We start from the raw sequence: 23,579 nt of genomic DNA, 5'->3' as shown, positions 1-23,579 counted from the left end.
TCGGATCGAGAGCTTAACAACCTAAGTCAACCTACAATCCCCTAACACTGAAACCAAGTCATAACTTTCAAAATGCAGCAACCTTTTCAATAAGTTCCAGTTCTAAACCCCCAAATTCGGCTTCATTCCCTTGGTCAAGCTAATAGCCTTGTAGTTTGATCAATTCAGCCCCATTGGTCGAATTTTACCAAGGAAAACCTAACATGCAACACTAAGTACAGATGGTACTAAGGACATAACGGGAGTTTCTTAGCTTAAATTTTCAGAAAATCCGCAAGAAAGGTAAAAAAAATAAGCTTTCTTTTCTTTCGGCCAAGGCTGGAATTTCCAACAAGAAACCAGTGAGAAAACAACAAGAACTCAGCTATAAAACTCACATGCATCACCCTAACAACATGAGACAAGGCATAAAGCATGGATTTCAGTTATGATCTAGCAAAATTTCTAAGAAAATTAGATGAATATGGTGGTAGGAATTATGGTTTCAAACCAAATTAGATGAACATGCAATTATGAGTGATGTAAAATTTGGTTTTGAAATGCAAGGCATGTTAAAAAATTTTCTACAAAATGTGAGACACTTTTGTGCAATTTTCCCATTTTTAACAACTATAGAAATATTCCATTTAAGTTACTAGTTTCATGAAAGGGATATGTTTTTGTTTAACTTCCCAATTTAGTATTAGTGGTTTAAAAAGGTAGAAAAATTTGCCAGTGATATTCCTATGTTTTTGTTCTTAGGAAATCATATTATGTTTATTTGTACCACCGACAAAGATCCTCATTGGTGCATGCTTATCGACTAAAATTGTGATTTTTCGGCAATGAGTTCAAATTGGGTAGTAGATTATTTGGAAAGTTAGTTGGAATAATTATTATAGCACTTTTTATGATGTGATGTATGTGAAATAAAAAGATGATTAAAAAGATAAAAATATGTGTTGAAAAATGTGTTTCTAATGCAAATAAATAATTTTTGAACAAATAATTACTATCCAAACACACCCATAATATTTCTCAACGTCGCAATGCTGGTATCGTCAATGAGATGCCTTGCACATGAAAATCAGCGGTTATGACTCAATTTGAAACAAATAAGCTTATGGTAATCAATGGTACATTGTCAGCATGATGAATAATATTCGTGAAATGTGCCACCGGTAAATTATCAGCGAAAGACTATCGACCATATAGTGTCTGCAAATAACAATCCTAATTATAGGTTGAAGTAATTGTACAAGTGGTTGTATGGCCTTGCAGTCAGGGGCGTCAATTGAGTTTTCTAAATCGGATTTTGACAAGTTTAGGCTTGGCTTACAAATTATACTGGTTTTCGAGTTTCAAACTCAAATTAAAAGGTTCAAACTCAACTCATACTATCATATTAGTTTCGGGCTCAAATCGAGTTTGATTCGAGCTCATAATAAAAATAAATAATTATATATAATATATATTTTTAATTATGAATTACTATAAATTTATATATAAATTATTAACATTTCATATCATAATATATAATTATATATTATAGATATTATTATTATATATAATTATATCATATATGGGTCGGATTTTAATCGGTCTAAAACTAGCATGATCTAAACTCAGCTAATATTTAGACCCAAACTCTATTTGGACCAACTAAAACTCGGATTAAACAAGGTTTTTTTCGAACCGAATGGATCGAGATTGGACTGATCCGATCCTATTAAAGAAAACAACAAAAAGCATTAAAATAAAGAATAAGGGGAAGATTCTCAACCGGTTGAAGAAAAGACACGAGAAAATGAAATCATCAAAAAAAAAAAAAAGAAAAGAAAAGATGCAGGGGAGGCAGAAGAAGGCTGGAAACCTCCGAGTCCCGTTTGATGAGGCTGCAGGCGGGAGAAGGAATTGTCTATTAAATATAAAACTTTTATAATATTGTGTTTTGACCCTCTATTTTTTGAACAATCATATCCCAAACTTCTTTTATAATTACTCTATGCAACTTTAACTTTTGTGTGTTTTTACATAAAAAGCTCAATTTTGTTGAAGAATTGTCGTGTTAAAAAGTTTTTTTTTTTTTATAATGTAAGTGAGAAGGTGCGAATCCGAAACTCTTTATTTATACTCACTCTTACCGAACCACTTAACTCATCCCTCCTCTTCCTCCCCTAATTAAAAAGATTTAGGCTCATTAATGTCCATTTGAGCTTTAAGTTCAAGAATTGGCCCCCCAATTGTTGCAAAAAGTTATATATTAGACCACAAACACTTTTCAAATGATATTTCTAGCCTATAATTTTACGATTTTTTTGAAAGAATTCTTCATATTAGTTATAAACTCACCAAAAATGTCATGTTAAGGTGTAATTTTATACATAATTTTTATTTTTAAATAATTAAATATATGTATGACACCATTATGATATCATCCGATTAGATCTTGAGTTAAGCGGTCGAACCCATTAATTCTTAATCCCTAAATTCAACTGAGTCACTGTCCACTCCCAGTTTAAGAACATAGGGGCTAATCAGCTACCAACTCTAGGCAAAAAGTTTCATATACAAGTACTAAAATACAACATTGAAGTTACAGAGAACAAACCCAACAGACAAAAACCTAAAAAATAGTTTGCTAAAAATGCTCTCGTACGTAAATTTGCTTAGAATATTTTGAATTAACTTTAGGGTTTCCCAATCAACAATTGTTTCTTTTAGTTGTCAAATTCAGTTATCATTTCTTATCATCACTTTACTTTTTTTTTTTTTCAAGAAATCATCAGCTCAATTTATTTATTTATTTATTTATTTATTTGTTCAAGCGGATATCACTTAATTCATTCTTTAGTTATGACAAGTTCACGATCCTAAATCCTTGAGGTCACAAAGGCAGAGAAACAACAATTCCATTATTAGTGAAATCAGGAAGTACATTCTCACACTTTACATTTATCAACAGCACAACACTCAGCGCTTTACAATTAATCTTTAACTTGGATACATTCAATATTAGTTTTGGTTCATAAGCTGCTAGAAAATAAATTGAACAATGTCAAAATGAATTGCAATGTGATAAAATCCAGTCACGAGAGCATAAATTTATTCGATCGATAGTTTAAATTAATTTATGGCTATGAGAAAATTACTTATAATTATACACACTGTACCCCAATTTGTATATAATCTACTAGCTATGTATACAAAAAAAAATGCTTATTTTACCAAAAATTAATCAAGCAACGCAATTAAATTAGAAATCTATCATGTAATAATTATGAGTACCATTTCTTAGAAATTTATTCTTCCAAATTGAATTACAAGATAAGAAAACTCGGGTACTTTCAAACTGTTCAATTACCGGCCTAAATTAATTCATGGCTATGAGGAAGCGCTCGTAGCTCTTGAAAAAGCACTGGACCATATGAGCAAAGCATTATATAAATTTGCATACGTGTTATGTATCAACCTATGTATATAAATATTTTATAATTGTTATATTACTTAAAAACCTTTATTATTATATTATAAAAAATTATATATTTTATCACTTGAGTTCGAGCTCGATCTCAAATTTCTTCTCAAGCAAGGTCGAGCACCTTATACTTTTCACAAGTCGAATTCAAACTTTAAGGTTAAAGGTTTGTTGAGATTGAGCTCAAGAAATCTACTTCGAATTTGAATATGAATACTTTTGACTCTGCACGATCCACTTAAAGCTCATGTATATGTAAAGCCCAATGTGAGGCACTTTTTTTTTTTTAATTTTAAATGTGAGGCACTTATTAATGCAGCTTCCGGGTCCACATCGGGTTAATCCAAATTAATTTTGAATATTTACTATGCCTCCATTCCGATAAAACTACAATTACCACGTCTAATCACATACACCTTGGTTTTTATTTTTTAACATGGCTTAAATATTATGAAATTATCCTCATCCACTAATCTTAATTGTGGGGATTTAGTAGAGTTAGCCCAAACTTAGCTCATGTTTTAAAAGCCTGGTCAACGCCATTCCAAGATGAGACTATGGTCAACGCGACGACGCATTCGTCAAACACGGTTACACTATAGTGGGAAATTTAAAACATTTCACTTTTTGTTTGCTTACCCACTCCCCAAGAAAGGTCCACTTCTCTCCTTTTCCTTAATTTGCCTTCTTTTGTCTTCGTTTTCTCGTACAATTTTTTAAGCTTCTTTCCTCGTTTTATTCCGTCTACAGTTCATATTATCTTCTGTGCTTTTGGATTGATTTGGATTGGGTTTGTTTACCCTTTTGGCACCCTTGTGAGTTCTCTACCTCGTAATTGGGCATTTTGGTGAATTAATCGTCAAGTCTTTATTGATTCTTTTTTTTTGGTTGAAATTTTGTTTACTCATAACCACGTATCCATTGGGATTTTTTTTCTCGTGTTTTTTTGGTGTCGATGAATGTAGTTTGCATGTACTAGCAGCAGTGATCGATGTTTTCCTGACGAATTTCGATTTTGTTAATTTGTTCTTTGCTTACTGTAAAAATAAACTGAAATGGATAAACAACGCGGAAAAAGACTTGATCTCCGTTTTCTGTTTGGTTTTCATTTTTTTTAAAAAATTTCTTATAATATCTAAAGTTCTTTGAAGGCTATCTTCTCATAGTCTTTTTATTTTGGCGCAGATTTTGTTTTCAAAATTTTTTCGATATTTTTGTTTTTAAAAGCAGGTTTAAAATATAGGACTTGTTATATGCGAAATGTTGGTTTTAGGCCTGAAGATGTGTTCTTCACTTGATGAAGGTTTTGGGCATGATTAGTTGTTCATGTGGATCTTCTCATGGATCCCGCAATTCTTTTTTGGGTATACTGTTAGAAATAAATCTTTTTGGTGTATAATTTACAGTTTTATATTGTTTCTTGCTGTTATTACGGCGGAAAGTTGGCAGAGAATAAAGTTGCTTTAGCAAGATGCTTTTGTGTATTGTTGCCAACAATTTTTGGTTCAGGGGTTGCCTGACAGTCTGTTGTTGAAGTGGAGACCATTTCTTTTTCACTGTTATGCTGTAGTGGTGATGTTACTTTTCATTTTTTTAATCAACTGAATTACTGTTGATATTTGCAATTTGATATATCTTTTTCCTTTCCAGCTCTGTTTCTATGTGTACCTCTCAAATGCTTGCTAACATCTGCTTGTTAACTTAATGTGTCCTCGTTCAACTCATCATGTTGTGCATCCTTTTTTTTCCCTATTTTCTGTAATGACTTGCTATGTGACTGCACATGTTTATTTGCCAATAGAAAGAAATAATCCAAGCGTACACTATCTTCTCCTTTCCCAGATATTACAACTGCAGCAATTCAGTTCATAAATTAGACTAGGATGATATTATACATAAGAATTTAGCTGGAATTAGACAATATGGAAATATAGAATTAACATCGAATAGTGGAGCAGCAACGATGAGATGATGAGAGTATACAAGTGTCAACAATGCTATCTTTCCAAATGTTCGTAAACTCTGCTGACATCCTAATAGTAGCCTCATATCCAGCCTTTAGATTATAATAACACTTGCTATCAATGTCCGTAAGCATCATTTCAGAGGTGTCCATCTGACTTTGAGGATCAGTTTTTCAAATTTTTAACTACTAACATAGTTTTTGGCTAGATTTCTTTTTCTGAGAAGTTTCCAATGAATATAGATACTTTGTTTTCTCTCTAAACATAGAAATAGACTAAAAAACAACAGGTTCCCTAGTATATTTTTCGAGTTTGTTGCATGGTTTCTTTGCCTTGGTTGTTAAAACTAAAAGTTATGCGTGCTTATGTACATTGAAATCATGTACTTTACTTTTCTTTAGTTAGAAAATGTGTGCTGTGTTCTCTTGATATCCGTCTTCTTTTCAGTCTGATGGCGGGCCAAAAAATTGTAGTAACTCAAATTGATCATCACTTCTCATACCAGTAGTAGCAACAAATTGGTCCTAAAATTAATTTCTGAGGGGTGTAAGTGTGGAATTAAAAGTTCTTGGCGGAAACCTAATTTGGAAATTGAAGTGTGCATGGTTTTTTTAGCTTCAATTGTTAGCTTTTCGAGCCGTGTCCATCTCATTTCTTGTCAAGATGATGATGATATCAGTTAATTTTTACCTAGTTTTTACTCGTTTATATTTCTATGGACCAGAAGAATTGGTAGATTGCAGTGAGCATTTAGTTGACTACAAGGATACTAGTTTATTAGATAAATCAAGTATATTTTAATTTGGCTGCTTGTTTGAACAGAATGAATCTTGAATTGTGTTGCCATTGGAGATTTGGTATCCTGAGTTTCATAAATAGGTTATCCAGTTGGTCATTCTGCAAACTTTGCTATCTCTTCAGCCTCTTTTTTTTTTTTTGCAATTTTCTAGGTCAGTCGATTGTAAGTGTCAGAAAGCAGGGATGGACAGTCACAAGGTTGAAGATAAAGAGGTGAATTTCTCTCCTACATGCTTAATCAAGACTAGTGACATGATAATGAGGTTCCTCAATTTCAGAGGAATCGCTTGCTATTGCACTCTGATGATCTATCTGTCAATTATTTTGCAAAAGTGCAAAATGGATTTTGACATTACTTTTCTGCAACTGCCTTACAGTTCTCTATCATGAGGAAGATCTCAACTCTTCTTTTTTACTTCTTTTGCATTCTAATTTTATTTTACTTCTGCGTCCATGCTTGGTTGTCATCTATCATGTTTCTAGTCATTTACATGGTCTAGACAAGCTTGTAACAATCTTGGCACGCTTAAGGATTGTCAAAAAGTTTGTCCACTCCTAGGGCTTTGTATTGAAGGCTTGTGACTTTATTTTTTAGCTATTTTTGTCATTTCCTACAGTCCTAGATTAGTTTTACTTCCAAAAATTTTCCATGTGTAAGTTTTCCTGGATATTAATGTTCTGGAAGGTTTGGGAAGCTCTTTCCAATCTTGAGCTCTTTTCTGGGAAATATGTGAAACCCGGAGATCCTGATGAGACAAGTTTGCCACCAGAACAGTCCAACTTTACTCCATCAGTTTCCAAACTTCTTTCATTTACACAGGCAGATATTGTATTACCTTCCTCTTTGTTATCCACACACATATGGAATCACTAGAAAATGCTAACACACAGCCTCCTCATATTAACACAGCTAGAATTTCGTCCAGAAGATTCAAGTCACTTCGAAAAGTATGGAGTTTCAGCAGCATCTGTGGAAGCAGAACCTTGTGTCGTGGATATTAAAAGTTCAAACAATAAAAGATGGAGTAGCCACAACTTTCCATGGGCAAAGGGGCTAGAGGTGGGCAAACCTATATATTCTTGCTTCTGAACTATGAGCCATGCACTTAATTGCATCTGATGTCAGGAATTCAGCGGAAGATTATTTGGCAATTTTTCTTTGGAACCGGAGCAAAGAGAAGTGATCAATGCAACTATGAGTGGACGCGATGTTTTTGCAGATATGTCAGCTATAGACGGACGTGAAGTGACATATCAGGTAAAAGAATTTATTCTGTTTTAACCCACTCATTTTTGTTACTAATATTATACTGGCATAAAACCAGGAGGTGGGATTGATAATATCCGGCTAAGCTGACTTAGTGCGTCAGAATAAGTTCACCAATCCAATTCTTCATTTCAGTTATATGGGCATATTTTCAAGTGTTTTCATTCCTGTGTTCAATAAATTTTTTGGACTGACCCTTAGTGTACCTAATTTTGTATACTAAATTTTATGTATTTAGATTTAACACTAACCTAAGATGTTTTCCTTTGAAAGACTAATATATTTCCTGACCACATAATTGGTTGTTGAAGTTGTACTACTGTTTATGGGGTTGCTAAGAAACAATAAACATTCCTGGTCGTCTTTTGTGTCATTTGGAACTAGTGATGTGTTCTTTAAACTCTGATTAGACAAGTAATTCTGCTTTCTGTCAGGTCCCTGCTCTTTTATGTCCTGGGATGACTTTGGTTGTTGTCCCACCTCTTCTCATTCCTTTGAGCATGGGTAGTTCATTGGGATTTGAGCTCAATTGCCGCCTCTAGTATAAAATACATGGACAGAAAGAAATAAACTTTTCTATTAACAATTCAAACCTTCAAATTCTTTGTTGTTATTACAAGGAGATCAAAATGGCTCAAATTGAACTTATGCAATCGTTGCTAGATTATTTCTTATCAATGGAAAAGAATTCAGCTTTATTTTGGTAGAGTTGCAGCAATTGTCCTAAAAAGGAACTAGAGAAATTAATTGCATTTTCTCATTGACATCCTTGGGCTAATTAGAATGGTTTTAGGCATTTCATATATAGATACACAACATAGCACATGAGTTGGAATCTGAATACAGATTATAATACAAAAAAAAAAATTTTAAAGAGACAAAAATAAAAGTTAATGACAATTTTGAAGGGCAATCCAAGTGTAAAGTTCTACACAAGATTGCTAATGGTTAGACTTAACAATGGATGAAACGTGGTCTCAATTTTTAAAACCTATTAAAATTTTCAATAATTACATGAAAAATCACGTTCAGGGAATTTGCTTTTTACTAATACAGTATGTAAACGTATTAATGTGCTTCACTATGCAGGATGACACATTCAAATGGTGTAAAATCATATAAATCGGACGTAATCTTGAATTTGTCAACTCATATAATTAAATTTACATGAAATTCAAGATTACACAATAATTAAACGTATTAATAATTATACGAACCGGTTTGAATCGGACAGTTTTCCAACTTGTGAGGTCTGTGATCCGACGACGTATTCTCTATGGGAATATTTTGGACCCTCGCGTCTGCAGCCTGACCAATTTTATCAAAGTATAGGGCTCCTTTTCTCTGGTGTCATCAGAGCCACAATTGCAAGTTAATAGTTGAAACAAATGAAAAAACAACTACAAACCAATGCCAGCGACAGCAATGAAGAGGCAAACACTCAGAGATGCAAGTGGTAGAATGAAATAAAAGAGTAAAGAATAAACACAAAAGTGACCAATGAAAGCAGACTTTAACTTCTTGAATGCCCAGTTGATAACACAAGACATGGAAAGAATTTCTCAGTATTTTTCACACAGACAAGGATTAGGAGGAAGTTGCTGAAACTCTTTTCAGTAACAGAAATGGCCCAAACACCAGAATGTTAACAGAAATGTCCTAATGCCTTTGGCACACTTCAAAATAGCATTGTTGCAGAAACAAATTCATTATACAATATCAAAAAGGAGTCTAGGTGACATAGCACCATGTGCACAACATTGTAAGTGTCAAACGCTCGTTCGAGACACAGTACTCCACAATCTACTCAAACAGTGATAAACAGCATCCATGTTCTAGGGTTTTAGGCACAGCCAACTGCATGGCCCATCGCAATTGCTAAATGTCAGTTTCCAAATGCTATGAAAGTTTCTGTAGTTGTGCTTCTTGTTTTTTCCCCTGGAAAGGATACAAATGAAATCAACATACATAGTTTCTCTATAAATACTAATACTTCTGAATTAAGGCAATAGATTATGATGCACTAGCATACTAGCAAAGTAGAACACATAAAAATTGTGAGTTCCACATCCTTCATATTGTGACACAACTATCAAGAATATCTACCTCCAATGTATCTAAATCCTGTAGAAGATCAGCAGCAGAAGGCCGTTTCAATGGATCTGTCCGAAGTAGCTTCAAGATCAGGGGCTTGACAGTTTCATCCATCTTATACTTTTCGCAAATTTCGCAAACTTGCCTGGGCGATGCCGAATCTTTCAACCTTTGGATCGCAGTATCTCCCCGGGGACCAAACAGCTGGAATAGAATCAACCCCAAGGCATACATGTCCACCTTGTTGGTGATGCACACCCCCTTTTCCATTTCAGGTGCACGGTAGAGATCCGCACCAACTGGTGCCAACTTTGTGGTCGAACTGACATCCTTATGCAGAACTGTAATTAGGAAAAATTGGTTAGTCAACCAACTCATTGCCCAGGTACAATTTTGCAAAGCACCAAATTTTATTTAAATGAACCTGATCCAAAGTCCCCAATTTTCACTGTTCCTCTGTCGCCTATGAAAATATTATTCGGCTTCAAGTCTCGATGAATAATATCTTTGCCGTGTATGAACTGTAAAGCCTCCAAAATCTGCCAACATTAAAGTTAAGAATCCAACAATGTGGTATGTCTGTCAAATATTAATCTTTCTGTCTTTACTCTATATTATGGCACTCTACCTAATATCTTCATTGAAAATTCTTATTACTCATAGGGAAGAAAATCTATGGGTCTATCTGGCTCAATGGAGCTGACTGAACAACAGAGGATTCTGGGGGAGCTTGTGAAAGAAAGTAGTGAATGCAAGCTACTATATGTCACCGCTGGCACAATTACCAAGTGTGTAGTCATATTTCTTTTTGACTGTGTGCTTTACTAGATGCATTCACTCTGAAATTGGGAAAACAGATGGAAGTTGGAAAGGAAATTATCCTGCAACCACTTTGTTGTCTTGAGTTTGTATTTTAAGTTGGATAATTTTTTAGGAAGTACTACTATGAGCTGTTTGTCTTATTGACCTCAATGCTATTGGAAAGACAACTTAATAGTTTGTGAACTGTGTACCTTAACCTTTCTGCAAATAGATCTGTTCATTCTGGAGTTTGGGGAAAAGTCAGAAAGTTGGTTTGCCAACATTTTTAAATGCTGTATGCTGTATGGTTTTCCTTTTCTTACCATATGTTTCTTTTCGAATGCAATTAACTTGCTACTAGACAAGTAATGTATTAATCTGAGGAATGAGTTCCCTCACAGGAGATGCTGCACTAATTTTCCACGAGGAAAGATCTAAAGCACCATGAAGCAAATGTTGGAGACCTCTTATTATGTCTTGCAAAACCTATTTCTCTAACTCTCTGATAAAAAATCAATCCAAGCACAAAAGATCAGTTCCCTCCTATTCTTCCCATTCCTTTCCCTCCCATATCAATAATTCATGTTTGAGGCTTTTAGAGTCTTTGATTACAGGAATTCTTATTGGCCGTATTTCCTTTTGTTCTTCAGGAATGATAATTTAACCTGCTAGACAAATTAATTATACTGTGAAGCCGGCATAATCAAAGTGACGGCCTTTCCTTTTTCTATTGATCCATTTGTATTATGATCAATAAAAGCTTTGCAAAAAATCTTTTTTCTGATAGCGATATTATTGCATATTGAGTGACCAACCTTAAGGTTTGCTTGTGAAGTAGGGTCTTATTATGTCGTGGAGTTGGTGATTTTTTTATACAAGTTTCTTTTACCTCCTGGAGCCCTTTGTTATGATTACGGTACCACTATTGGACATTAAGGGAAGTTCCTATGTTGTTTACCATTGAGTTATCATGTTGTTTGAGTGGATATGATGCATTGGACAAAAATATCGAACTCTCACATTCATTTTTCAATTATTAATGTGACTGGTAAACCTTGTAATGCTTGCTCCCCACCAGTTATGGGATATCCATTGTTATCTGGTTTGAAAATTTGAGAGGTGCCACTTTCAAGAGGTTGCTAAATGTACTAATACAATTCGTGTATGATTGTAGAAGAAAGCTACTTCTGAAACACTTGGAAACTCTATATGATCGTGGATTGCTTGCTAGAATTGTCATTGACATAGCTGAATTTGTATGCGAAAGATATAAGATGCCAGATTATCAGGTTGCCTTTCACAGTGTTTTCATTTCTGTTACATCAGTTAAAGTTCTTTTAGCGGACACTTAACTTTTTAGAGTGCCTATCCAGGGTCTTGGTATCTTGAAAAAGAAGTTTCCAAGGGTACCTCTTGTGGCCTTGGCTACTATCGTGCCAGACAGTGTCAGAGATGAGGCAGTCGACATTTTGGGTCTTGTGAACTGCATTCATTTTAACCGGAGGCTTATACACTTGAGGTATCCCGTTGCTTTGCAATTTTTTTTTCAGATACTCTGTTAACAAAGAAGTGTGTGGATGAAATTGAGTCCTTCATAAAGGAGTTATTTACTGTCTTTTGAGAATGGATTGTGAAAGAATTTCTGAAAGTTTATCTATCTAATGTATATGTCTGAGTTCAGGATGGACTAAATTCAAGAGTTCTGTTAGTTTATCCAATGTACATGTCAAGCGCTTGAATTTTTTGGTTGACAAACCAGTATGGAATCACAAGCACTAAGTATCATTAGATCTTTATTGTTTTAGCTGACTTACAAACTAAACAATATCTATCATGTTTTAATTCAACTAAAGATGGAACAATTTCCAAATGGGTGTTTGAATAAATTTTGTGGTAGAAGACACCAAGATGGATTTATAGTTTCCTATACATATCTAAATACAGAATGATTTATTGACTGATCCACAAGCTTACTTAGGTAATTGATAAGGTTTTGGCGGCTATAATGAACGTGGTGAGGAAGACATTCGGATTTGGTGTAAGTCTCGAATCATGAGCTGCAGTTTTATTCTGAGCAAATTATTCGGATGGCCGCTGAACTTTTGGAATCGTCGAGTTTTGGTCACTAAACTCTTAAAAGTTTGGTGTTTTGGTACTGAACTATCTAAAATTTAGATTTCGAGTCATTCCGTCAGATTTAGTCGTTAATTATACCCCTTTCTTTCGTCTCGTGAATCATGCGAGCACTCAAATCTGTCATGTTTAACGATTAAATCAATGGAATGACCTGAAATCTAAACTTTAAATAGTTCAAACCAGACTTTTAATAAGTCAATGGTCAAAACTCAACCATTCCAAAAATTTAGTTACCATCCAGATAATTTGCTCGTTTTTATTCTTGGTTTTCATAGGTTGTAATAATATTCTCGTAATTTGTACACAAGAAATTCCTATACTGGTGGGGCACATATTTTACCCAAGATATGATCGGGACTATATTGAAATTGAGAAATTAGGTACTTCTACTTAAATCTTTTTGTAAGTTTTAAATGGACTTCTGTATTTTTTTAATTTTAGCAACACTTAAATGCAGGACAGGGTAGCTTTGGAAGCGTGTTTGAATGCAAGGTCAAACTTGATAACAGGCCTTGTGCTATTAAGAAGATACGTTCTGCCAAATCAGAAGAAGAAGATCAAAGTCTAATTAATGAAGTCAGAATGCTCAGTCTCGCACAACATCCAAATGTTGTGGGCTATCATCAGGTTATTTAATTTTTGTCATACTTTCTAGTTTTTACGACAAATACCAAATAATATCCAACCTTATGTAATTTTCTCTTGAAATGCATTGTTTGCTGCTTTACTTTTTGTTGTCATTCTCATTGTAAATAAGCAGTTAAGAAAATTGTATATTTGTGATTTGCTGTGGTTTCAAAAAATGAGTTGGCCATTAAATATGCTATTTTACCCTTTCTGCTTTTTAAGTTTTATATTATAGTAGGGGCGCAAATGAGCCTAATCAAGATGAACACCTTAATGTTCAGGTTTGTTTGATTATTTTAACGAGTTTAAAATTTTGTTTAAGTTTGACTTGTTTATTTGCCGAACCAAGGTTGAACGAGTTTTTTTATCGAATTCAAAAGTTATCAAACATAAAACGCTATTCAAGTTTGGTGTGACTAGTTGGCGAACCAAGTTCGAACGAACTTACTGAACCGAGCACAATTCAAATATTAAGTAGCTTGGTTCTTTTTTTATTATTATTTTTGTCCTGTACATGCTTTAAAAAATTGTTTATGCTACATATTTTTAGTTAAGTTCTTTTTACTTTTAAAAAAAATGGCAATCTAAACTAAGAATTTGTTTTTGAAGGCATGGATTGAAGATTACAGAGAACAAAATCATTTCGAAGCTCACTACTCTGGTTCCTCTTCATATGGCCCGAGGGAGAAGATGATGTATATTCATATGGAACTTTGTAAGGGGTATGTTCTCATTCTTATTGATTCTCAGGTTTTATTTTATTTTTCACTATGAGTTGGATCTTGCATGACAAATACGCACAAAGTGGAAATTAAGCTTTAAATAATGTATAGGTCATTGGAGTCTAAGTAAAGAAGGAGAAGAAGCTACCTAGGCATATGGCATGGAGTTACTTTCGGCAGATTTTGGAGGCTTTACAGTTCATACACGGCAAAGATATTATTCATCGAGGCTTGAAGCCGAATAATATTTTCATAGGCGACAGAGGAACAGTGAAAATTGGGGACTTTGGATCAGGTTCATTTAAATAAAATTTGGTGCTTTCCAAAATTGTACCTGGGCAATGAGTTGGTTGACTAACCAATTTTTCCTATTTACAGCTCTGCATAAGGATGTCAGTTCGACCACAAAGTTGGCACTAGTTGGTGCGGATCTCTACCGTGCACCTGAAATGGAAAAGGGGGTGTGCATCACCAACAAGGTGGACATGTATGCCTTGGGGTTGATTCTATTCCAGCTGTTTGGTCCCCGGGGAGATACTGCGATCCAAAGGTTGAAAGATTCGGCATCGCCCAGGCAAGTTTGCGAAATTTGCGAAAAGTATAAGATGGATGAAACTGCCAAGCCCCTGATCTTGAAGCTACTTCGGACAGATCCATTGAAACGGCCTTCTGCTGCTGATCTTCTACAGGATTTAGATACATTGGAGGTAGATATTCTTGATAGTTGTGTCTCAATATGAAGGATGTGGAACTCACAATTTTTATGTGTTCTACTTTGCTAGTATGCTAGTGCATCATAATCTATTGCCTTAATTCAGAAGTATTAGTATTTATAGAGAAACTATGTATGTTGATTTCATTTGTATCCTTTCCAGGGGAAAAAACAAGAAGCACAACTACAGAAACTTTCATAGCATTTGGAAACTGACATTTAGCAACTGCGATGGGCCATGCAGTTGGCTGTGCCTAAAACCCTAGAACATGGATGCTGTTTATCACTGTTTGAGTAGATTGTGGAGTACTGTGTCTCGAACGAGCGTTTGACACTTGCAATGTTGTGCACATGGTGCTATGTCACCTAGACTCCTTTTTGATATTGTATAATGAATTTGTTTCTGCAACAATGCTATTTTGAAGTGTGCCAAAGGCATTAGGACATTTCTGTTAACATTCTGGTGTTTGGGCCATTTCTGTTACTGAAAAGAGTTTCAGCAACTTCCTCCTAATCCTTGTCTGTGTGAAAAATACTGAGAAATTCTTTCCATGTCTTGTGTTATCAACTGGGCATTCAAGAAGTTAAAGTCTGCTTTCATTGGTCACTTTTGTGTTTATTCTTTACTCTTTTATTTCATTCTACCACTTGCATCTCTGAGTGTTTGCCTCTTCATTGCTGTCGCTGGCATTGGTTTGTAGTTGTTTTTTCATTTGTTTCAACTATTAACTTGCAATTGTGGCTCTGATGACACCAGAGAAAAGGAGCCCTATACTTTGATAAAATTGGTCAGGCTGCAGACGCGAGGGTCCAAAATATTCCCATAGAGAATACGTCGTCGGATCACAGACCTCACAAGTTGGAAAACTGTCCGATTCAAACCGGTTCGTATAATTATTAATACGTTTAGTTATTGTGTAATCTTGAATTTCATGTAAATTTAATTATATGAGTTGACAAATTCAAGATTACGTCCGATTTATATGATTTTACACCATTTGAATGTGTCATCCTGCATAGTGAAGCACATTAATACGTTTACATACTGTATTAGTAAAAAGCAAATTCCCTGAACGTGATTTTTCATGTAATTATTGAAAATTTTAATAGGTTTTAAAAATTGAGACCACGTTTCATCCATTGTTAAGTCTAACCATTAGCAATCTTGTGTAGAACTTTACACTTGGATTGCCCTTCAAAATTGTCATTAACTTTTATTTTTGTCTCTTTAAACTTTTTTTTTTTGTATTATAATCTGTATTCAGATTCCAACTCATGTGCTATGTTGTGTATCTATATATGAAATGCCTAAAACCATTCTAATTAGCCCAAGGATGTCAATGAGAAAATGCAATTAATTTCTCTAGTTCCTTTTTAGGACAATTGCTGCAACTCTACCAAAATAAAGCTGAATTCTTTTCCATTGATAAGAAATAATCTAGCAACGATTGCATAAGTTCAATTTGAGCCATTTTGATCTCCTTGTAATAACAACAAAGAATTTGAAGGTTTGAATTGTTAATAGAAAAGTTTATTTCTTTCTGTCCATGTACTTTATACTAGAGGTGGCAATTGAGCTCAAATCCCAATGAACTACCCATGCTCAAAGGAATTTTGGGCAAGACGAGATCACTAGATTTGATATTGGGTCCTAAATGGGATTAATCCCATAAATACCTAACAAATAATGAGAATACTTGGGTATTACTTAGAACCCATTAGGACGCATCATATATTACAACTACCTTAGATAAAAATTTAGTCCAAAATATACAAAAAAACTAAAATAAGGGGATTTTTACGTAAATAACTCAATATTAATTAGTCTAAAAATTTAAAATAGAAATTTTACATTAATTTTTTTGTGACAAACAATTTCTTACTAAAAAAAATTGTAATATGACTTATTTATACATGTTTCTAACTCTATGTAAAGCAAATGCTTTGTTGACAAGTACATGTAACTATTGTATTATTCAAGTGCTAACTAGTTTATATTGAAGAACTAACATTGTACTATCAACTATTAAAAAAAAAAAAGGCTTGAATAGTAAATCATCATATACAAGAATTTAGCTACAATGATTTACAACGTAGTATTTAGAGGTTGCAAAATGTTATCTATTTCAAAAGTTATAAACTTTTTCTCTTAGGCTAGATATATAAGATTAAGGGAAAATTGCAGAAACCTCCCCTGAAACTACTGACAGTTGCACTGAGCTCCCCTCTAAGTTCTGAAATGGCAGATAGCACCCCTCAACAGGAACATTAAGTTGCAAAATCAGTCCAGGCAGCTTCAATTCCCATTAAAAAATTAGCTGTACAAGTGAGATAAAAAATTTGTTCCAAATTTGCCCTGATGTTGGTTGACAAGTAGTATTAACAAGAGAGGGGCTTTTTCATTAAGCACAAGGAAGTTCAGGGGGTATAAATGCAACAACATGCTTCCAGATGATGACCTGCAACAACTTCATTTGCTGAGAAACCAACGGCTACTTAACGGCTAATTGATGTAACTAAGGCACTAGCTTATAAACGATGGTCAGTAGCAAAATGAATACCAGAATCTGGACTCATGTATGCAGCAGCAATTTTCCAGCTCAAAACACAGCTTGCTTGATACTCAGTTTGGCAGTTTCAAGTCATATTGCAGAAATCAGAAAATGGCTTCTTCCAGCCACAGGAGAACATCATGGAACTCTCCTACATCCTTCACAATACAAAACAAATATTGCTGGTGCAATAGAAAGGCAACATTGAAGATTTCTGAGTCTGAAAACAACCCCAACAAATTATACTTTTTTGGGTAAACAACAAAAAAGCCCCCTGTGGTTAGGCAATCATACATAAAAACCCCTTGTGGTTTCATATCATACCAGTCGATACCCCGTGGTTTGAATTAACCTGAAAAGTGGACGGAAATCGTCAAATATTCGGCGTGTGTCTTAAACGAACTGCAAAGGCGCGTGCATATGCGAAAAACAGATTTCCACCACAAACTTTCACCTGATATGCCTATTTTAGCCTTCACTCTTTAATAATAAGAGACCAGCTTCCGTTTCTTCTGAGTCTTCATTCAATCTGTTTCCAGATTATTCAGTAACTACTGTAGACACCAAATTTTTAGTGTATTTTTATTTACTGTTATTTTTATTTTTCATGCTAGTTTTTATTTACTTTTAGTCTTTTATTTTTGTTTTAAGTCATTTTAGCATAGAATTTATTTTTAAAAAAAAAAGGGGGAAACCCGCAAGCGGGTTTCAGGCTATTTAACAAATTACTTAAAAAAAAAAAAATTTTTTTACATGCAAGCTGCGTTGAGTTGCACATGCCCATCGGAGGGCCCTAGGATGCCCAGCAAACCTCCCCTCTCATCCTCACCCTTCAGGTGAGGGTTTGAGAGTATGTGTTTGATATAAATAGAACAGAAACGCAGCTTTTAGTCATTTTACATAAAAGGGGAAACCCGCAAGCGGGTTTCAGGCAGGCTATTTAACAAATTACTTTAAAAAAAAAAATTTAGTGTATTAGATAATTAGTTAAGCATCTAAAGTTAATTAGTTATTTATGTCAACAGATAATTAGTTAATTAATTAATTAGATTATTAGTTATTTAGTTATTTAGTTAAACTATGCATAAATAGTTAATTTAGTGTAAACTACAATTATCAAAATGACAAATGTTTTACTAGGTTTAAGTCATCACATTCTTTGGTAAAATTAAATTTTAGTGAGGGTATTTTAGTAAATTGACAATGAAGAATGTATTAAATTGTGTCAGTCTTTTTTTAGGGAGGTGATTGCTATTTTAAACTTCATAGGGGAGGTCAATGCTATTACCATAAAACTCAGGGGAGGTTTCTGCAATTATCCCTAAGATTAAATAAGAGAAGAGAAGGGGGGGTAAGCTATGTGCCAATCGTACATTTTTTTATTGCCCTTTACTCGACTTCATACTTTTTAGACATTTATATTGCCTTGCACGTGAAACTTTTAGACAAACACAGATATAATTTAAAATTGGGTAAAATGTGACAAATTGCAAGGCTACATTTAGAAAACCGAATCATCTCCTATTACTTATTACATGATCATTTAAAGCACCAACTCATGATTTTTACTTGTTGTAAAGTGAAGTTCTGAGAATCACGCCTTCACTCCAAAACTTAGGGGATTTTTTTAATGAAACTGCAATTTTCTCCTCCTTTGCTCTAAGCTCTTGTATTGCTCTCTACAGAAAAGAGGGGAAAAAAAAAAAGATGCTTCTACCACATAGAAGCAAGAATCCTTTTGTAGATAGCATTTCTTCTAACAAAGAACTGAGCGCCTTTGGAATTCTTTCATACAATTTCGCGCCTTTGCTACACGTACGGTAGAAAAGTGGTGTCAATCCTATTCCCGACTTTTTGCTATTACATGCTAACGGTTTTCTCTGTTTATTGTTTTTTAGCAGTTAATTAATTGCTACAGAAATAAGGGTATTGTTGACAGTTGATCCCCGCCGGTGGTGATATATGGTCCCACAATCACTCCGGGAAAGTTAAGCGAGATTTTGAAAATGCTAGGAGAGTGAAGTGATATTTTATGAAATCTAAGGAGAGGTTTTTGAAATTATCCCTTTTTAATTTTGTTAAAGTTGATTCTATCACTGCAAAATTCTCTCTCTTGGTTGAGAGCTTCTCTCTCTACTTTGAGAGCTTCCCTCCTAGAATAGGAGCCTTCAAAATTTCAAAAGGCAGCGGCAACCCCTAACGTAAGGAAAATTTCTGAGTTTCTCATTTGGTGTAGTGACCGTACATCTTCTGGTGTACTACAAACAATTTTTAGCACCCTTAAACCTCCGGTGTTTTCACGTCTGTGTCCTGGTGCGATTGAGGGCATGATCTGGGGAACATGAGATGGGGACTACCTGTAATGGTCTTGGTTGTGTGTGCTAGTTTAGCGGGTGGATTGATAGGGTTCCTTGTTTTCAGGTCGTTTTATTTTGTTTTTCTATTCTCTGTTTTTTCGTCTCTGTTTTGCAGGTCTGAACAACTGGTCTTCTGAGGAAGGAAATAGTGCAAAGGTGGTGTCAAGTAGCTGGGTTTTTAGAAGATGGAAGAGGAGCTAACTCGTGCCTTCAGCAAGTTTGAGCTCTCTTCAACGGAGCTGGGTGGGGTGGATCTCTGCTCGGACGATGTCAGTGAAGGAGTCAAAGATTGCAGCAGGAGTCTGGTAGGCAGAGTGATAGGAGAGAAAGTGGCAAATTTCATAGGGGTTAAAAACTTCACCAACCATGCGTGGGGATATCCCAGAAATCTGGTGGTAACTGAGCTTGGCCCTAACCTTTTTCAATTCCAGTTTGAAATTGATGATGAACGGGAAAAAGTGTTAATGGGAGGTCCGTGGGTACTGGACAATCAGGTCCTGGTGATTAAAAATTGGGAAATGGGTTGTGAAAGAAAACCCCACTTCTTTAGATATACATACTTATGGATGCAGGTATGGAATCTTCCTGTCCACTGGCTGTGTAGAACTGTGGGGATTAAGTTAGGAAAACTTTTCAATTCAGTGAGGGAGGTTATAGTTCCGCCAGGGGGAGGAAAAGAGGGTAGACATATGAAGATTTTGGTAGAGGTGGATGTGCTACAACCACTACTCAGAGGCACTTTGGTGAAGCTTGAGGGAGTGAATACCTGGGTGGAATTTAAATACGAGCGATGTCCGGATTTTTGTTATAACTGTGGGATAGTTGGCCACGGGGACAAATCTTGCGCTGGAGAATGGAAGGAAGGTCAGTCCGGTAGGGAAGGTCAATATGGAGCGTGGATGAGGGCGGGGAATATCATGACCTCTCCTTTGAGAGCGTACAGAGGTGTCGAGACTGAGGTGAAACAAAGAGGTATGGTGGTAGCAATGAGTAACAAGGATCCAGGGATCCATGTAGGAGGTTCGAGGGAGAAGGGGGTTAGGGGAATAGCTGGGACGAGTAGTAATAAGGGGGAGAATGAGAGTAAGAATAGGGAGCAGAATAAGGAAGATATGGAGAGGAAGTGGAAGGAAATTTTGAGAGAAAACAAGGAGGTGGATAAGAGTGTGGAACAAGGTGAGGGGAAAGGGGAAAAACAAGTGCAAAGAAAAGAACTAGTGGAGAAGGAAAAGATTGAAATCAACAAGGTGGTTGTGGATTTGGGGGATAGGAAGAGTAGTACGCCAGATCTTGCTCCAGTGGAAATGATGATGGAGATGGTGCCGGGGCAGGAGATGATGGATATGCTGGAATATGGTGACATAAATAGTCGAACTAATGTGAGTGGAAGTAAAGGTAGCAAATCACCAGTCAACCAGAGCATTAAAGGGAAGGGGAAATGGAGAAGAAGCTCACGAATTAAAAGAGCTCCATTACGAGATATCACTGGCAGAGAGCCAAATTGCTCCTTTGGAGAAAAAAGGAAAGGAATGCTGGATAATCAAGGTTTGGATATTATGGAGGAAGATGTGGAAGAAGGCACGAGGTGTAAGCTGGCAAAAAGGGATGATAGCACTGGTATTCAGGGAGGGGAAATGGAGGCTAGCCCCGCAATGCCTCCACCAGTGCAATGAAGGTGGCGGTGTGGAATTGTCGAGGTGCAGGAGGCCCCTTGACAATTCCCCAATTGAAGGAGGTAATTCACCTCCACTCTCCTAGTATGTTATTTCTGTGTGAAACAAAGAACCAGGAGGCTTTTATGAAACAAGTACAAAAAAAAGTAAATTTTGAGAATAGTTTTATAGTAAATCCTAAGGGTAGAGCTGGGGGTTTAGCTTTATTTTGGAAGGATGGAGTAGTTTTACTGGATGTGCAGGGCTCGGATTGGTTTATTGCAGCGAAAGTAGTGGATAATGAAACAAATGACTACTGGTGGTTTGTAGGGGTGTATGCAAGTACGGAGGGTAGAATTAGGAAACATCAGTGGGAAATACTCGAGGAAAAAAAACGAGAATGGGGTGAGAAATGGGCTGTGATGGGTGACTTTAATGACATTTGCTCTAATGGAGAGAAATGGGGTGGGACTGAAAGATCTGAGGGAAGTTTTAGGGACTTTAAGAGTTTCTTCTCCGAGAACGAGCTAGTGGATATTGGGTTTGTGGAGGTTCCATGGACTTGGTGCAATACATGGGAGGGGGAGGGGGAGGTGAAGGAGAGGTTGGATAGATGTTTAGGGAGTGTGAGTTGGGCGCAAGTTTATGAAAAGGTTACCTGTGAGCATATTGAAATGGAGGCCTCAGATCACTGCCTATTAATGGTGGACACAAAACCGCAACAAAGGAATGGGAGGAGACGATTCTTCTTCGACCAAAGATGGGCGAAAGACAAAGCAACTGTGCCTGTGGTTCGTACAGCGTGGGGAAAAGAACAAGTGGGATCCAGGATGTATAAAGTTACAAGAAGAATTAGGGAGTGTAGAGTAGCACTGATCCTGTGGAACAGAACAGCAAAAGGTAATGCAAAGCTGAAAATCCAGGAAATCAAGGAGCAATTGAAGGCTGCAAGAGAAGCGGGTGAGCTGTGCAACAAAGGAATTATTGCAGTCTTAAAGATTCAGCTAAACAAAGCTTACAAGGATGAGGAGCTATATTGGAGTCAGAAGTCCAGAAGCAGATGGCTCAAGGAGGGGGACAAAAACACTGCTTTTTTCCATCAAAGTGTTATGGCTAAAAGGAAACGAAACAGAATCAGTGTTCTCCAAAAATCTGATGGGGAATGGTGTAGGAGCGACAAGGAAATTGAGGAGGAAATGTGTAACCACTACAATGAACTTTTCACATCCAACAATCCAACAGAGTTTGAGGATGTTTTACAAGGCATACCGTGCACTATTTCCAATCTCATGAATGCTCAGTTGATCAAACCTGTGGACGAGGGGGAGATTAAACAGGCCATTTTTTCTATGTTCCCTAACAAAGCCCCAGGAGTTGATGGTATGTCCCCGTGTTTTTTTCAATCTTACTGGAGCATCATCAATGTTGACATTGTCCATGCCATTTCTACCTTCTTTCATACGGGTAACCTTCTTAAGACCATCAATGAGACCATCATTTCTTTAATTCCCAAGGTTGATAACCCTGTGATGCTTGCTAACTTCAGGCCTATTAGTCTTTGCAACGTTTTGTATAAAACCATTTCCAAGATTTTGGCTAATAGACTGAAAAGGGTCCTTAAGCACTGCATTAGTCCATCACAGTCTGCGTTTGTTCCTGGCCGCCAAATTCTAGACAATGTTATTATTGCGCATGAAATTTTGCATTTTCTCAAAAGTAAGAGAGCTGGTAAGGTAGGTTTCATGGCCCTTAAACTTGATATGTCTAAAGCCTATGATAGAGTGGAGTGAAAATTTCTTGGTAGAATCATGATACAAATGGGTTTTTGCCCCACTTTTGTTCGCTGGATCATGACCTGCATCTCCACGGTTTCTTACTCCTTTAATTTGAATGGGCAAAAAGTGGGTAGTGTGAAACCTTCCAGAGGGATTAGACAAGGAGATCCCCTGTCTCCTTACCTATTTATCATCTGTACTGAAGGACTTTCAAACCTGATCAAGAAAGTTGTGGATAACAAACATCTAACTGGTATCAAAATTTGCAAGGACAGTCCTATGGTATCTCATTTATTTTTTGCAGATGACTCCCTACTGTGCTGCAAAGCAAGTAAAAAAGAAGCTCACAAGCTCAAGGAGGTACTCAGGACATATGGACAAGCGTCCGGACAGGTTGTTAATTTTGATAAGTCTGCTATGTTTTTCAGTAGGAATTCTCCCTAGAGAATTAGAAGGGATGTTAGTATGGTGCTGGATAATATGAAGGAGGCGCATAGTGGCAAATATCTAGGTCTTCCGATGACGATTGGGAGAGATAAAAACCAGGTTTTTGGATTTCTGATGAACAACATAAACAGTAAGCTTCAAGGTTGGAAACAAAAATTGCTTAGTCAAGGGGGTAAGGAAGTTTTGATCAAAGCAGTTATCATGGCTATGCCAACGTA

At 35.9% G+C, this 23,579-nt stretch overlaps 3 protein-coding genes across 4 annotated transcripts in view; 2 read left to right on the top strand and 1 right to left on the bottom strand.

Moving 5' to 3' along the window:
• Positions 1 to 15,185, top strand: part of LOC113777017 — a 109,746-nt gene extending 94,561 nt beyond the window's left edge. The window contains exons 33-34 of the mRNA XM_027322066.1: positions 14,245 to 14,573; positions 14,742 to 15,185. Of these exons, the coding sequence (XP_027177867.1) occupies positions 14,245 to 14,573; positions 14,742 to 14,780 (368 nt within the window). The 3' untranslated portion in view covers positions 14,781 to 15,185. The remainder of the gene's footprint in view (positions 1 to 14,244; positions 14,574 to 14,741) is intronic.
• LOC113778333 (ATP-dependent DNA helicase Q-like 4A) lies at positions 5,076 to 8,664 on the top strand. 2 transcript variants are annotated; one of them, XM_027323704.1, is made up of 4 exons: positions 5,076 to 6,432; positions 7,130 to 7,279; positions 7,346 to 7,477; positions 7,921 to 8,664. In XM_027323704.1, the coding sequence occupies exons 1-4, from the start codon at positions 6,403 to 6,405 to the stop codon at positions 8,026 to 8,028; spliced, it is 420 nt and encodes a 139-aa protein (XP_027179505.1). In that variant the 5' UTR covers positions 5,076 to 6,402; the 3' UTR covers positions 8,029 to 8,664. The 2 variants fall into 2 exon arrangements, with proteins under 2 accessions (XP_027179505.1, XP_027179506.1); XM_027323705.1 differs by lacking the exon at positions 7,921 to 8,664 and adding an exon at positions 7,545 to 7,869.
• On the bottom strand, positions 8,981 to 10,362 carry LOC113778334 (eukaryotic translation initiation factor 2-alpha kinase 1-like). The gene is made up of 2 exons (XM_027323706.1): positions 9,593 to 10,362; positions 8,981 to 9,424 (listed from the first exon to the last, which is right to left on the bottom strand). Exons 1-2 carry the CDS (start codon positions 9,956 to 9,958, stop codon positions 9,386 to 9,388), a joined length of 405 nt encoding a protein of 134 aa, XP_027179507.1. The 5' UTR covers positions 9,959 to 10,362; the 3' UTR covers positions 8,981 to 9,385.
• Positions 15,186 to 23,579: the final 8,394 nt, after the last annotated feature.

The sequence above is a fragment of the Coffea eugenioides genome, chromosome 7 (assembly GCF_003713205.1).
Source record: "Coffea eugenioides isolate CCC68of chromosome 7, Ceug_1.0, whole genome shotgun sequence".
In the NCBI taxonomy this organism is placed as follows: Eukaryota; Viridiplantae; Streptophyta; class Magnoliopsida; order Gentianales; family Rubiaceae; genus Coffea; species Coffea eugenioides.
The sequence above is the reverse complement of the archived record's forward strand: the minus strand, read 5'-3'. Positions and strand labels throughout refer to the sequence as shown.